This window comes from Neolamprologus brichardi, chromosome 3 (assembly GCF_056152115.1).
Source record: "Neolamprologus brichardi isolate AB-2024 chromosome 3, ASM5615211v1, whole genome shotgun sequence".
NCBI classification, from domain to species: Eukaryota; Metazoa; Chordata; class Actinopteri; order Cichliformes; family Cichlidae; genus Neolamprologus; species Neolamprologus brichardi.
This window is the reverse complement of record NC_142106.1, coordinates 59,805,116-59,819,566: the sequence shown is the minus strand read 5'-3', so window position 1 is coordinate 59,819,566 and position 14,451 is coordinate 59,805,116. Positions and strand designations below refer to the sequence as shown.

Genomic DNA, 14,451 nt, shown 5'->3' with positions numbered 1-14,451 from the left:
TCCACGGAAGTCACAGAGGAAAGACGAGACACTGCAGAGAGGATCCAGAATATTTGATGTTTTCTGATGACAGTTAAAGTTTCCAGCTATCAAAAAGTGTAACAGCGCAGCCTTCATGTCCTTTCAGTTCTCCATCATTAATGATGACTGTCCGTTATAAATCATGTTGGCTAGTTTTCTAACTCAGTCCATGTCTCCAAAGCAAACTTGTGTCCCACACTTTCTGTGCTGAGTCTTCAGGGATTCTTTTCACTCGGTGCTGAACTAACTTTAATGAATTGGGGCTCCAAAGAAACCCCAGCCCTCCCTAAACAAGGCTAACAATGCAACAACTCTTTGGGCACTCTGTGGTGTAGCTATTAATCACAATCAGCTTTACTGACCACAGATATGCACACATGACAGCTTCATGACAGACACTTACTATATGCACAGCACATGCATGAGGACTGACTATAAATATCTACAGAGCCACTTCCTCTATCTGCTGCTGGTACATACCCGTCCTTCCATCATGGCTGCTCTCCTTGCTCCTCCTCTTTCTCTGCTTTCTGCTGTCTGAGGTTTTCACTAAGTACACGGTCAGTCGTGGCTGATGTCTGTGGTCTCGTCCTGAACAGTGGTTCTGCTGACACTCACTGGTCCTCTGACTCGTTCCTTCCTCGTGTCAGTGCTTTCAGTCTTCTCCTTTGGCGAGCTCATTATCCCAGCTGGGTATCTGATCAGGGCGGCGCAGGTGGTGATTGGCCACAGTCAGATCCACCTACGAGCATCTTTGAGGGAAACATCCTGGTGGCAAAAGACGTTGAGCTGAAAGTCAGAGTGTAGCTAGCATACAGCTAACGCTAAGTCATTTCAAAGAGTTCTCAGTCACGTCTGAGCAACAACAGGAAGTGCTGTGGACTTTTGGAGGAAACAGAAAGTTCATGTTGATGTCACAGCTCATTGCTCGCCCAGATCTTTGCACATCTGTAGAACTTTGCTGCAGAATGCAAAGCACACGTGGCTACAGGAAGAGTTTTAGCTCCAACTTTGTTGGAGCTGAACATGAGAAATCCTCAACACCAAGACTGATCACAAACACACAAAGCCCCGGGTCCACAAACTGTACGTGTCTCATTACAACACAACGTGACCAAACAACTATGTTAATAAGGAGAAAGCTGCTCTGAAGTCATTAGTGACATCACCTCCTCTGTCTCCACCCGCCTGCAGGCCTTCACCTCCTCATTCATCCACAGTCGGCCTCCCTCTGCTCCATCAGCTGACGTCCTCTGTACAACTACCTGCTGTAATCTTTGATTTCTTCTTCTTTGTATCCTGCAAAGCTCAAAATTCACTATAATACAAAGACATTTCAGAAACGCTGCACTGAGTGAAACAACAGCAGTGACCTAAATGAGTCTCCAGCGTATTCAAATAGATTTTCTGTGAAGCATTAAAATCAAACTTTTGTTTCTCATCCTTTCAGTTTTGTGCTCGTGCTGTTAGTCTGAGAAGCTCCTTGTTTGAAGTCAGCTCAGGATCATAAAGACTTCAAATCTATTTGATGCCTGAGTAACTTACATACGGAGAAACATCTGGATCAAATCCACACTGAATGTTTATGTGACACATTTAAAAGAAGTCTGTTGTTCACAGTCGTGCTTGTACAGAGTGCTGACAGCTGACAGGACCTAACAGAAATAATGTGTCTGTGCTGAATGAGACACTAACATAACACATGATGATGTTCATGAGTCTGATGGAAACACTGGTTCTTTCAGTCACTGGTGTCCTCACTCCAGTCCATGTGAGCTGGAACTAATGATTTGATCTTAATTGTGTCAATGTTGTTGGATCTGTTTACATATGTTATTAAAAACAGTTTTATCTAACGTGATCCTTTCATATTTTAATAAGTGTTCATTGTTATTATGGGCTGTAACAGGCTGACTGTGTTACAGAGGATTTCATCCTTTGTCCATCAGGACAGTCAGACAGAAATCTGCTTCCTGTTCCCAGTGTGAGCGTTTGTCAGCCTCACTGATGGAGGACGGCTCTCTCACAGTGTGCAGACATATTTAATTACTGCTAACAGTCACAGTTCATCGCAGCAGCTGTTTAACATGGACGTGAAAGAATCAGAGATCCAACATCTGACCTGGACCCACAGCACTGATCACTGAGTCTGTTACACAGACTGACCGTTCTGTGGTCAAACATGAAGGCATCAACGTGACCTCTGACCTTTATCTACAGTGTTTCAGTCTATTTGAACTTTTTACATTGAGCCTCATGATCACTGTGATAACATGTGATCATTCAGCCCCACGAGTTCATGGCTATACTGGAGGAAATGCATCTTTATTAGAAGGACCAGACCTCAGACCTCACACTTCCTTTCTTCTATTTGTCTGAAAATGAGACGTCAACAGCATCACATTAATGTTTAAAGCTCCCACGTGGTTTACATTTCCTCCATGGAAACAGGAAGTGCTGCTTTTAATTTGAAAACACATTAATGTTTAAAGCTCCCACGTGGTTTACATTTCCTCCATGGAAACAGGAAGTGCTGCTTTTAATTTGAAAACACATTAATGTTTAAAGCTCCCACGTGGTTTACATTTCCTCCATGGAAACAGGAAGTGCTGCTTTTAATTTGAAAACACATTAATGTTTAAAGCTCCCACGTGGTTTACATTTCCTCCATGGAAACAGGAAGTGCTGCTTTTAATTTGAAAACACATTAATGTTTAAAGCTCCCACGTGGTTTACATTTCCTCCATGGAAACAGGAAGTGCTGCTTTTAATTTGAAAACACATTAATGTTTAAAGCTTCCACGTGGTTTACATTTCCTCCATGGAAACAGGAAGTGCTGCTTTTAATTTGAATACACATTAATGTTTAAAGCTCCCACGTGGTTCACATTTCCTCCATGGAAACAGGAAGTGCTGCTTTTAATTTGAAAACACATTAATGTTTAAAGCTTCCACGTGGTTTACATTTCCTCCATGGAAACAGGAAGTGCTGCTTTTAATTTGAAAACACATTAATGTTTAAAGCTCCCACGTGTTTTACATTTCCTCCATGGAAACAGGAAGTGCTGCTTTTAATTTGAAAACACATTAATGTTTAAAGCTCCCACGTGGTTTACATTTCCTCCATGGAAACAGGAAGTGCTGCTTTTAATTTGAAAACACATTAATGTTTAAAGCTCCCACGTGGTTTACATTTCCTCCATGGAAACAGGAAGTGCTGCTTTTAATTTGAAAACACATTAATGTTTAAAGCTCCCACGTGGTTTACATTTCCTCCATGGAAACAGGAAGTGCTGCTTTTAATTTGAAAACACATTAATGTTTAAAGCTCCCACGTGGTTTACATTTCCTCCATGGAAACAGGAAGTGCTGCTTTTAATTTGAAAACACATTAATGTTTAAAGCTCCCACGTGGTTTACATTTCCTCCATGGAAACAGGAAGTGCTGCTTTTAATTTGAAAACACATTAATGTTTAAAGCTCCCACGTGGTTTACATTTCCTCCATGGAAACAGGAAGTGCTGCTTTTAATTTGAAAACACATTAATGTTTAAAGCTCCCACGTGGTTTACATTTCCTCCATGGAAACAGGAAGTGCTGCTTTTAATTTGAAAACACATTAATGTTTAAAGCTCCCACGTGGTTTACATTTCCTCCATGGAAACAGGAAGTGCTGCTTTTAATTTGAAAACACATTAATGTTTAAAGCTTCCACGTGGTTTACATTTCCTCCATGGAAACAGGAAGTGCTGCTTTTAATTTGAAAACACATTAATGTTTAAAGCTCCCACGTGGTTTACATTTCCTCCATGGAAACAGGAAGTGCTGCTTTTAATTTGAAAACACATTAATGTTTAAAGCTCCCACGTGGTTTACATTTCCTCCATGGAAACAGGAAGTGCTGCTTTTAATTTGAAAACACATTAATGTTTAAAGCTCCCACGTGGTTTACATTTCCTCCATGGAAACAGGAAGTGCTGCTTTTAATTTGAAAACACATTAATGTTTAAAGCTCCCACGTGGTTTACATTTCCTCCATGGAAACAGGAAGTGCTGCTTTTAATTTGAAAACACATTTAAGGATGTGGAAAAGTACAAATCTGGCAGCTTTCGTTGGACATGAAGTCGGTAATGTGTCTGTGTGACAGCTGTGGAAGCACAGGAGCAACGTCTGTGGGAAAATCCACAGACTCTGTAACGCTCGGACATGTTTGAAGGAGGTTTTTCACAATAAAATCCAAGATTCAGTTTAAATGAAACGTCGTTCACCTTGTAAGGAAACATTTTGTGGACACGATCGTTGTCCAGCTAACAAAGTTAGTCCAGTGAGAGACGCAGGAGGAGCAGAGGTCAGCTCACTGTGACAGAGGTCAAACAGATGTGACAGGACACACTGGTGTGTTTCATCTCCACACACACACAAACCACAGCAACACTGACTCCACACTCAGCCTCCCAGTGACCGTGAGCTTACCCGTGACACCCTCTGTGGACCCTCTGTGTCATGTGATGGTGATACAGGACGTTTTCCACACCCAGCTCCACACTGAGTCCTGGCTTCAGTGGGTGAGTCCATCCAGCAGAGACGTGGAGACACAAAGAGCTGCTGGACAGTTTCAGGTGTTGAGTTCAGGTTCATGGTTGTCCACTAGAACCTGATGTAGAAGCTGCAGCGAGCACACGATGATGGGGCCGAGGAGCAGCTCTTTACTCACATCTAGTGCTTTGATGTCCTTTTGCTGCTTAATAAAGTTCAGCTTTCTTCTCCTGCAGATGCTTTGACAAGTCGTTTGCTGTCCCCATGACTCAGGACCCAACAACGTCGGTGCAGCACTGACCTGCAGCCGTCTGTCTGAAGGCCTGAAACTCCTCCCACGCTGAGGTGAGCATGGTGACCTTCAGTCAGGGAAACCTGGGATTGTTTCTGTCCAGCTCAGCTGTTGTTGGCTTTGGAAGATGTGGGAACACTGAGTGGAAACATCCACTCTAAGTGGATCTTATTGGATCCCAAACTTTTCCTGATGGGACTGAAAAACATGATTGTAGTAAAGATGAGCTGTGAGTTGTGGTGGATCTCAGTCTGACTGTATTTCATTGTTGTGGAAGTCGCTCACAGATCGACCAATCAGAAGAAGGAATAAGCTCCAGTTTAAAAAGCAGAGCTCTGAGAACACAAGCACACCTTTCATCACTCGTGTCAACAATCTGGATATGACAAGTTGTTGAGTGAAGCTGCAGCTCTGAGCAGTAATATGCACATTTCTGATTGGCTCTGTCATCTTCTGTATTGATGCATTTTCCTGTTTGTTTTGGATCAGAGTGACATTTGTTCAAATGAGGAGCATCCACAGCGTTTCTTTGTTCTGCTAATACAGCCTGACTGTGTAAATGTAGAAGATGTGCTGACGTATGGCTGTGTGCTGCTCACATACAACACTGTACAGCCATGTTTCTAAGAGCAAACACAGGAAGTGACCTCGCACAGTGTGTGTCAGCGACACAGTAGTGTATCAGTGACTGCTTCATACAAGAAGTTGTTTGGATATTTACATCATTTCATTCACACAACATCTTCAATGATAACATAACAGAGTCTGAATGAAGCTCAGGTGTTGATGCTGCTCACTGATTGGACGCTTGGTTTCAGCTCTGCTCTCAGTCTTTCCTGCACAGGTGAAGGTAGAAAGTGTGACTGGATCTATAGACTGGAAACAGAGAAACATGCTGAACATTTGAAGCTTTGCAGCAGAAATGTTCATGTTACAAATACAGCAGAGCTGATCTGGGATCAGTGTGTTCACACCTGCAGCTACAACAAGGTTTCATGTCTCCACACGTCAGCATGTGAACTTTACTCTGACTCAGTCTGAGCAGTCAGACGCAGATTTTTAAAGTTAACACATCAGCACACACAGAGCTGAGCCCCTCCCACCTGTGCTGAGTTTCAGGTGGAGCCCCGCCTCCTTCCAGGAAGCAGCTCACCTGTGTGTCCGTGTTTAGTGTCCAGGTGTGGAGTGGAGCTTGTTGTTGGTGTGTGAAGAAACTGTAAGTTTGCTTTGTTTCCTCCTTTAACAGTTTGTCTTTAGGAACTTTACTGTTTGTTCAGCTCATGTTTGATTTCTTCACACAACAAACTGTGTGTGTTTGTATTTCCGGTCTCTCCATTAAAGTCAGTGTGTAATGTTTTCCTGGCTAACATCAGCTGTGTGCAGCTTAGTTCAGCACAAATCTGCCGCTCCATAGTTCACGGTAACGGACTCACAGCTGGACCAACGAGGCCGAGTGTGTCCGCCACTCTGAGCTACGTTCGTGTTTGTGTACTTGTAGTTTGTACTTTGTGAGTTCACTCAGAGCCCACAGAGGACGCAGCGTACGTGATGACGTCACAGCCCTTTACCTCCTTTACTGTCACTGTGATTAATATTTACACACGAGACACTTGCAGAGCTCTGACGCTAAGCTAGCCACACAGCATGCTAACGCTAAGCTAACGCTAAGCTAACGCTAAGCTAACACTAAGCTAACACTAAGAGCTCTTACACGAGTTAAAAATGTAATTGAGCACTTTGTGAATGAGAGCAGCAGCAGCACAGAGTTAGTTGATGGTCAGATGGTTACAGAAAGAGCAGCAGACTTTGCAAATGATCATTTATTCCAGCTGTAACTCAGACATGACGTGTAAACAGACTGTTGGCTCTCCTCAAACAGGAAGTGATGCTTCACTTTCAGCCTTCTGTGGATTTTCTTCAGTAAAAGCTGAAGTCAAACTGTCAACATGTCAGCACACAAGCTCACACATGACTGCTTCATCAACATGGAGCTCTGAGTGTTTATTAAAGGATCATTGTGTGAAAGAGGCTCTAACACAGCTGACTGCAGCCTTTAGCTGTGAGCACACAGTGTCTCACATTTACATTCACTTTACTGTCAAACACACTCAGTAACTTTAAACAGCTGCTGTTATCAAGTGAAAACAGCAAAGATTTCAGGGCTGAGCTCCAGTGTTTCTACATCCTAGTAACACCTCAGAGAGTCACAACTCATCAGAGCTTCTCATCATCATCAGGACAGATTTAGGTCAATATCATTTCACATTTCTGTGTCATCATCCATCAAATGTTGACACGTAGTGGGTTTGTCGTTCTCTCAGCTGACACTGAGATGAAGCAGGAAAGAAGCAGCTGATATTTGGACAGCACACATGATGAAAGGAGGATTTCAGTTGATGTGCACATGAATGATTTGTGACCCTAACTCAGCACACTGAATGACCACATCCATAATATTAAATCCTAGATGGCACAAAACATCTTGTAGCTAAATACAGATCAAACCGTTGTCATTATTCCTGCCCTATTGCAGCTAACCCATATTCAACACTTCTGAGTGCTTTGTCCCTGAAGATGAACCAGTTTTCTAAACGTCCCCACTTCACTTTTGACAACCGCCTGATCCTGAATCAGTCTTGTTTTATGCCGTGTAGAAGACTCAGTTACATCAGCACGGTCTATCCAAAAGACATTAAAGATGGTGATATACATGTTAGATTTTCTCTAGGTTAGATTTTTGTAACCCATCATCATGCTCTGGAATCAGATCTTGTCACATATTATTCATAATCCATTCATAATATTCATAACCTAATTATAATCTGAGGTCCTCAGCAGAGGCTCTGCTGGTTATCCCAAAACCTTTGCTTAGAACAAGGATGAGAAGCATTTCTCTGTTAGTGCAATGATTATTTGGAATAAACTCAGATTGGTGAGCTTTTTACAAGCAAGTCTTACCTGTGCGTCCACAAGCAGACGCCGTTTTTATTGAGATATTTTAGTTATTATAGAGCTTAGTGTGCCACTCTCTCTATGCTAATATGAGTTAATGTTCTCAGTCATTTGTTTGTTGTTGCAACGTGTTGAGACTGGGGCACTAAAGCCTCGTGTAGTCAGGGTCAGGCCACCTGGTTGTTTTACACCAAACTTCTGAGCAGTGTGGTTCAAAACACTGGTGTGGTTCAGTGTTTCGAAACATCTGCGCTTGGGAAGCTTGGCACAGTGTCAACATGTCTGTTTCAAGCTTCCCATCCATCCTGTAACCAGAGTCCCACTCACTAGTGGGAGGGGAAAAACAGCAGAAGAGAGCAAGCAAGAGAAAGCTGGACAAGGGGAAAAGAGTAAGAGAGTAATGACGTAAACTTTAGTCCTTGTAGCTAAAATCTGATTTGTTTGGGTTTTTATTTAGACCTGAGTCAAAGTTTTTTTTCTATACTATCATTTAGCACCTTGTTCCCTTGTTTTCTTTACCAAATCTGCTGTTGAAGCACTGATAGGTAAAAACTAGAGAGTGTATTTTGCGTTATTTTGCCGACAAGCCAGGTTTTTATACCAATTAGAGATCTTCGCATTGAAAATCCTCGACTGTCTCGAGACAGCCCTAGCACAGCTTCCACCCTCTTTGTTAACGCTGGATCACCTCCCATTTAAGAAAGAAAGATTTTAATAGGACCATAATCTCTGAGGGCTTATCGCAAGACCTGATTACAAATTGTTCAGTTTGAATAGTTTCTCTCTGAGTTTTATGGAAACTTGATTTTGTGCCTCTCACTGGTTTTGATCTGTTATTTTACAGCTTCCAGTTAGAAACTGTTCATGCAAAGCTCGACTCTGGTCCCAGCTGTCTGTAAAGGTCACATGGTTCAGTCCATGTATTTAAACTCTGTGCTCTAACCAACTCATCCTCAGCCTTTTCTTTGAATAACCCAGAGGAATTCTTACATACATATAATACAATACATTTAAACTCCAGCTGCTCACAGTACGACCATAATCCTGAACAGTGTAAATGACAGTGTTTATCTCTGTTCTTACATTGCAGAGACTTACACTGCTTATGTTTAGCCTGCAAACCAGTTTCTCTTTAGGATAATGAAGGTGTGCTTAGTCTTCAATAGCTTCTGTGCCTGCAAATGAAAAACACATTTTTCTTCTCTAACAGGATCTATGGGAGACCTGCTGGACCTGAACCCAGCTGTGTGTCCTTACAGAGTGACGCGTCTAAAGATCTTCATTGATTTTAAAGTCCAGCCTCTGTCTGCTGCAGAAAGCTGAGCTGTTAGTAACATGAACTCTCTGATTTAACTGCTTGATGTTGTTGGATATAAATGGCAGCACAAACACGTCATTCACGGTAATTGTAGAAACTAATGGTGGTGGTGCGTGTATGCGCCCAGATCAGCTGTCTGCGGCCCAGGACGGTGTAACTCCGTCACAACTATTTACATAAATCCTAACTAGGCTCTTTACACAAGTGCCAACATGAGAAATTAGTGACGGTCCCATAATGAGCGCCTGGCAGAGGCTGCTTCGCAGTAAATGACAGTAACATTCGGTAAACTAAGTGTGCGCCAAGGATTTAAACAAAGGAGGATAATGGCCGCAGCAAAGAACAAACAGGATAAAACACAGAAACTTACAGTCTCATGGACGCACACCTCTGCTGACTCTCCCCACCTGCAGCTCTGACCGAACTCTCTGCGTCGAAGCGTAATGATGAGGTAGAATTGTGTCTTCTGATTGGTGAAGAGGATGGGTTGCCTCCCTGCTCATTGGCTATTTGGCAGCTGTATACTGATATATTTACTCGGCAGATGTGGCTCTGTTCGTCAGTTCTGCCAACTGGCTTTTGTACAACCGCGTTATAATGAGGGAGCACTGTATTGAACTTGAACAAAGGTTTGAGGAAGCACAAAGCTGTCCACACATCTGGACTCAACGTTGTTGACAGTTGAGCCGACGTATTAAAGAACTGTGACGTATAAACTTTGAAGGGGTTAAGGGCGCTTTCCCACATGAAATAAGTGTTAGTACCTTGAAATGGCAATGAGAAGGAATGAGCCAAATCTTAAATTAACTAGAGAATAGCATGCTCTTAATGTGAAAATCTGACTCCTGTCCTACTTCAGGTGGAGTACCGCCTCCTTCCAGGAAGCAGCTCACCTGGGTTTCTGTGTTTGGTGTCCAGCTGTGGAGCTTGTTGTTGGTGTTTGAAGAAACTGTACGTTTGTGTTGTTTCCTCCTTTAACAGTTTGTTTGTTTCTGCTCTGTGATGTTTGGACCAGATGTTCAGCTCTTATTTCAGGACACACTTTGGATCGCTTGTGTTTGAAGACACATGATTATAGATTACTGATTGATTGGAATCCACACTGATTATCAGTCAGTTACTCTGCACTTAAACATTTGTTACTGTGATCAACAGTTTAAATGGTTCTGTGTGTAACTTTAGACCCAACTGACACTAATCAGTATCGTCATGTAACATTGTTTTTCCCTTTAAACAAGGACAAAGAGATCAAATCAGTTTGTTGTTAAGAAGTTGGCATTCAGGTTTTACTGAAGTGAAAAAACACAAAACAAAGCAGCTCAGTTTAGTTCAGGGTCACTGCAAAGTCAATCAGACATAAGATTCATGTTTTAAATGCTGTGTGTGCTGATAATATCTGCATATGGAGTTTGCAAGTTTAAAATACACAAGTTTAAAAATATATTTGGACTCTTCTGCTTTTCTGTGTCTTTCTATTGTGATGAACACATTGATTGCTGCTGTCACACTCTGAGGGTTTTGTGTTCATTGTGTTTTAATCAGGGACCTGAGTCTGACTTCTTTTAGTGTTTGAAGATTTTAATCACTGTTAGTTGGTCACAGTGTGTCTCTTGTGTCTGTGTGTTGCCATCCCATTGAAGTCTTTGCAGTTTTTTGTTGAACACTTTGAACTTTGTCCTTTTTGAACTATTTTCAGTCTGAATGAAGAGTCACTTGATTGTATTTAAGTTTGTTGCCCTGAATTTAGCTACAAACCTTTGCCAACGAACCAGGTTACTCTTGTATTAAATACATTTATCCAGTCACTTAATGGTACATTTAGATGAGTTAAACAGTTGAACTGATGCATGTTACGATTCTGTTTGTTGTGATGAATTCTTAGTAAATCATGACTTTAATGTAAGAGCAAAGTCTCACAGCCTCAAACGCATTTAAACCTCTCACTCCATAACTGAAGATGTGTAAGATATAAAGTGCAGAACGCAAGCCTGATACTAGTGTTTGATCTGTTTCAAATTAAACACAAATGAACTGTTCAAGGGACAAAAGTAATTAGTTGTTTGGTCCTTTGTGAGTTCTTACCTGTGTGGGAAATGTTCAGATAGAAAGATCTGAACTTTTTTAACAAGAATCAGACGGTTGTGTCCAGAAGATCAGGTCTGAGTCTGTCTAAGACCTTGTGCTGCTCCTGGTCAGCAGAGGGCTCGAAGCCATCTGTTCCTGACTGCTGATGCTTTCCTTTAACATCTTTAACAAGGACTCGTTTATTCATGAAAAACAGAAGACTTGATTCAAAAACAGAAGAAACAGCGCACAGTAAAGTTACATGTAATAACATGTTTAATGTTCAAACACAGGCATAGTGTGACGCACTTAAACATGAGGAAGTTAAACATTCTTCTGTTGATGGCTGATCACTGAGGCATCACAGAAACTGATGGAGTTGATAGAACAGAACAGGAAGTGAGATATTTTAATTTACTTGACATAAAACAAATTAATTTTATGTCAAGACATAAAATAAATCAAATGTATGATCTAAATCAAACCCCTGATGTCTCTTAGCCTTTATACAGCTCTGTTAAATGAGTGTTGTTACCATTGGTGCATCACTGAGATCAGGTGTTCTGAAAACTGAAACTATGCTGCATGCAGCTACTAGTTTTTCTATTTTGGTGCTATAAATGTTCATGGACATGGTTTCCTTGGCTGAAAACACCAAAATCATTAAAATATCTTTTCATGAAAATGATGTAAGACAGAGCAGAGAGCTAATGCTGACTTTAATGCTCAGGACCCACTTCTTCTGATCGGACTGTGTTTGAGGATCTTTACAAGTTTTTCTTTCTAGTTTCTCCACAAGTTAGCTGATTTAAAACAAACAATCAAACAAAAACCTTGTTCACATGCCATCAAGATAAAACGACAAAAATCCAAACCCTGCTGCAGATCTGGTGTTCTCCATATTAGGCTACGTTCACACTGCAGGCGAAAGCGCATCAAATCTGACTTTTTTGACCCTATGTGACCCAAATCCATCATGGTGACAGTGTGAACGGCACAAATCTGATATTTTCAAATCTGATCTGGGTCACTTTCGTATGTGGTCCTGAATCTGATACATATCTGATGTTTTAGAAAGCTGCTGTTTGATGGTCATGTCACTTTAAATCTGTCTTTTACGTCACTGACACGAGACAGACGCCAATTATTAGCGCCAGAGAAGACATCGTGAACGCTTCCTGTCCATCCAGTGAAACTGTTGGGAAGACAACGTTGGAGAAACGTGAACATTTTATTTGTTCTGTATAATCTGCAGATTCTGACAGAAATCTGCAGCTATCCTTTGAAGCAGCGCTCCTCTAAAACAGCAATAAGGATCATTATTAGGTTATTTACATTATTATGTAAATAACAAAATAACTTAAAGCAAAAAGTGGGAAACGTGAAGTCTGAAGTCTTTATATTAAGACCATCAGTCAAACAATACTGTTGGTCTGGGTCTAAACAGAGCGCGTTGTGTGTGACGTCTTCTTTTGCGCATGCGGCGGCTTTGAGCGTTCACACTAGAGCACGTTTGCTGTCACATTTTATTTGTAGTGTGAACGAGCAGACAAAACAATCAGATTTGATCAAAAAATCTGAATTGAGCATCAAGACCTGCAGAGTGAACGTAGCCTTAGAGAATGGTGAGCTGCTAAATGTGTTTTATGTGGTAGCATCCAGTGAAACAGCATTTATACAGTCTAGCACTGACTCAGTTCACTAACCAGGTTCAAGGAAATAACTGGAAGATTTCCCAAACAGAGAAATCATGCTGGGATCTTTGTTCCTGCTATGAACTCTAATACAGTACAGATCTACATGTCAGGGGAGAAAATATAAGAAACAAAGATTTCCAATAAAACACATAGAAAATCTGTTTTTCAGGTTCAGATTCATTTTCTGAATCTCCGCAGCGGCACGTGGAGGAAGTGGTGGCCCTAAGCAGCAGATACTGTTTGTAGAAGTAACAGCTGATGTAAGAGCTGATGTGAATTGAGCAGCATGGATCAGTGTGAGGACAGAGAGGAGGGAGTCCCTCCCTCTAAAAGCACTCTGTGTGGGGAACATGAGAGCCAGACCAAAGCTCAGAGGTGAGATGACCATCTCTAACTGTCCATGACTCTTCTCCATGTCACAGCTCAGCACTCACATCACTGCTCCATCATTATTCACAGGAACCAGCCTGGACCTCCACCCAGCTCTGTGTCCTATGAGAGTAACTCAATCAAAGATGCCATTAAGAGATTTGAGCAAAGACAGTCAGCTGAGAAAAGGTAAGCTAACACCAATAATATCAGCTGATATGTGATGAGAATTTTACTGAAGATTTATAACTTTTTCAGGATCCATCAGAGACTCAAACCTGGACCTCCACCCAGCTCTGTGTCCTTACAGAGTGACCGGTCTAAAGATGCTGTTGTTGACTTTAAATCAGGCGTGTGTCGTCCTGCAGAGAGGTAATGTGTGTGTAAATGTTGTTGTGTGTTTGTGAATAAATCCTCCATCATGTTTAATGTCAGCTCTGTTTCACACACATGTTCATATGTGCAGCGCTGTGTGTTGGAGTGTTTCCACAAACACAGCAGATACTCAGAGATTATTTTTAGGAAGAGGAGATGTTCTCAAACTCTCTGTCCTGAAACTCTTCACTCAGTCTGATCCCCACTTCCTGCTCCTCAGCAGTGCTGCCATCTTCATCAACCAGGACAGAAATGAACTGAACTGTTGTTTCCTCATCAACTTCTTTCTGTCTGCTGAATCTGTAGTGAATCAAAGTGAAACGTGTGAAAATGCAGCTGTTAATGATCCAGTTTGTTAGACGAACGTGTGAATGTTGCAGTGTGCTGTTAAACAGTAACACAGTAACTGTGACGTGTCCTGATCTGACAGTAGATCATGTTTGTGTTCTTGGTCACATGACACAGGTCAGCTGTTCACACAGAGTTCATCTTTATAGGCTGGACCAGTTTGGAATAATACTGGGAGTAATGGTTTTTATATGGAGCTTTTCTCCTCTGAGCACTTTGATACTCGCCTCATTCACACATGGAAAGCAGTGCAAATAAATGCAAACACGGTTTTCCTGCACTCATCTTTTATCAGGATGATGTCAGTGTGAGCTGTTGTATGAAAAAAAACAAGTATGAAAAAAGTGTTTCACAGTTTTACTTTGAAAAACAAACAAACTGTGCTGCAGGTGAACAGTTTGATGGTTGGAATGAACAAACAAACAGACTCAGCAGCGCACAGACGTCCCAGCTTCATATATCGTTGTTAAACTTAACG

General features: G+C 41.6%; 1 protein-coding gene across 20 annotated transcripts in view; it reads left to right on the top strand.

Annotated features, from left to right (window-relative positions):
* LOC118453432 (protein NLRC3-like) overlaps window positions 1-14,451 on the top strand; it is an 815,502-nt gene that overhangs the window by 487,668 nt on the left and 313,383 nt on the right. Inside the window, exons 1-3 of one of the 20 annotated variants that reach the window (XM_087837950.1) lie at window positions 13,107-13,256; window positions 13,341-13,439; window positions 13,509-13,622. The exons of 16 other annotated variants lie outside the window; for them this stretch is intronic. In XM_087837950.1, coding sequence (XP_087694076.1) covers window positions 13,168-13,256; window positions 13,341-13,439; window positions 13,509-13,622 — 302 coding nt within the window. In that variant the 5' untranslated portion in view covers window positions 13,107-13,167. Of the gene's footprint in view, window positions 1-9,024; window positions 9,052-13,106; window positions 13,257-13,340; window positions 13,440-13,508; window positions 13,623-14,451 lie in introns of those variants that run through there. 3 more of the 20 variants (XM_087837942.1, XM_087837980.1, XM_087837952.1) reach the window with 3 other exon arrangements.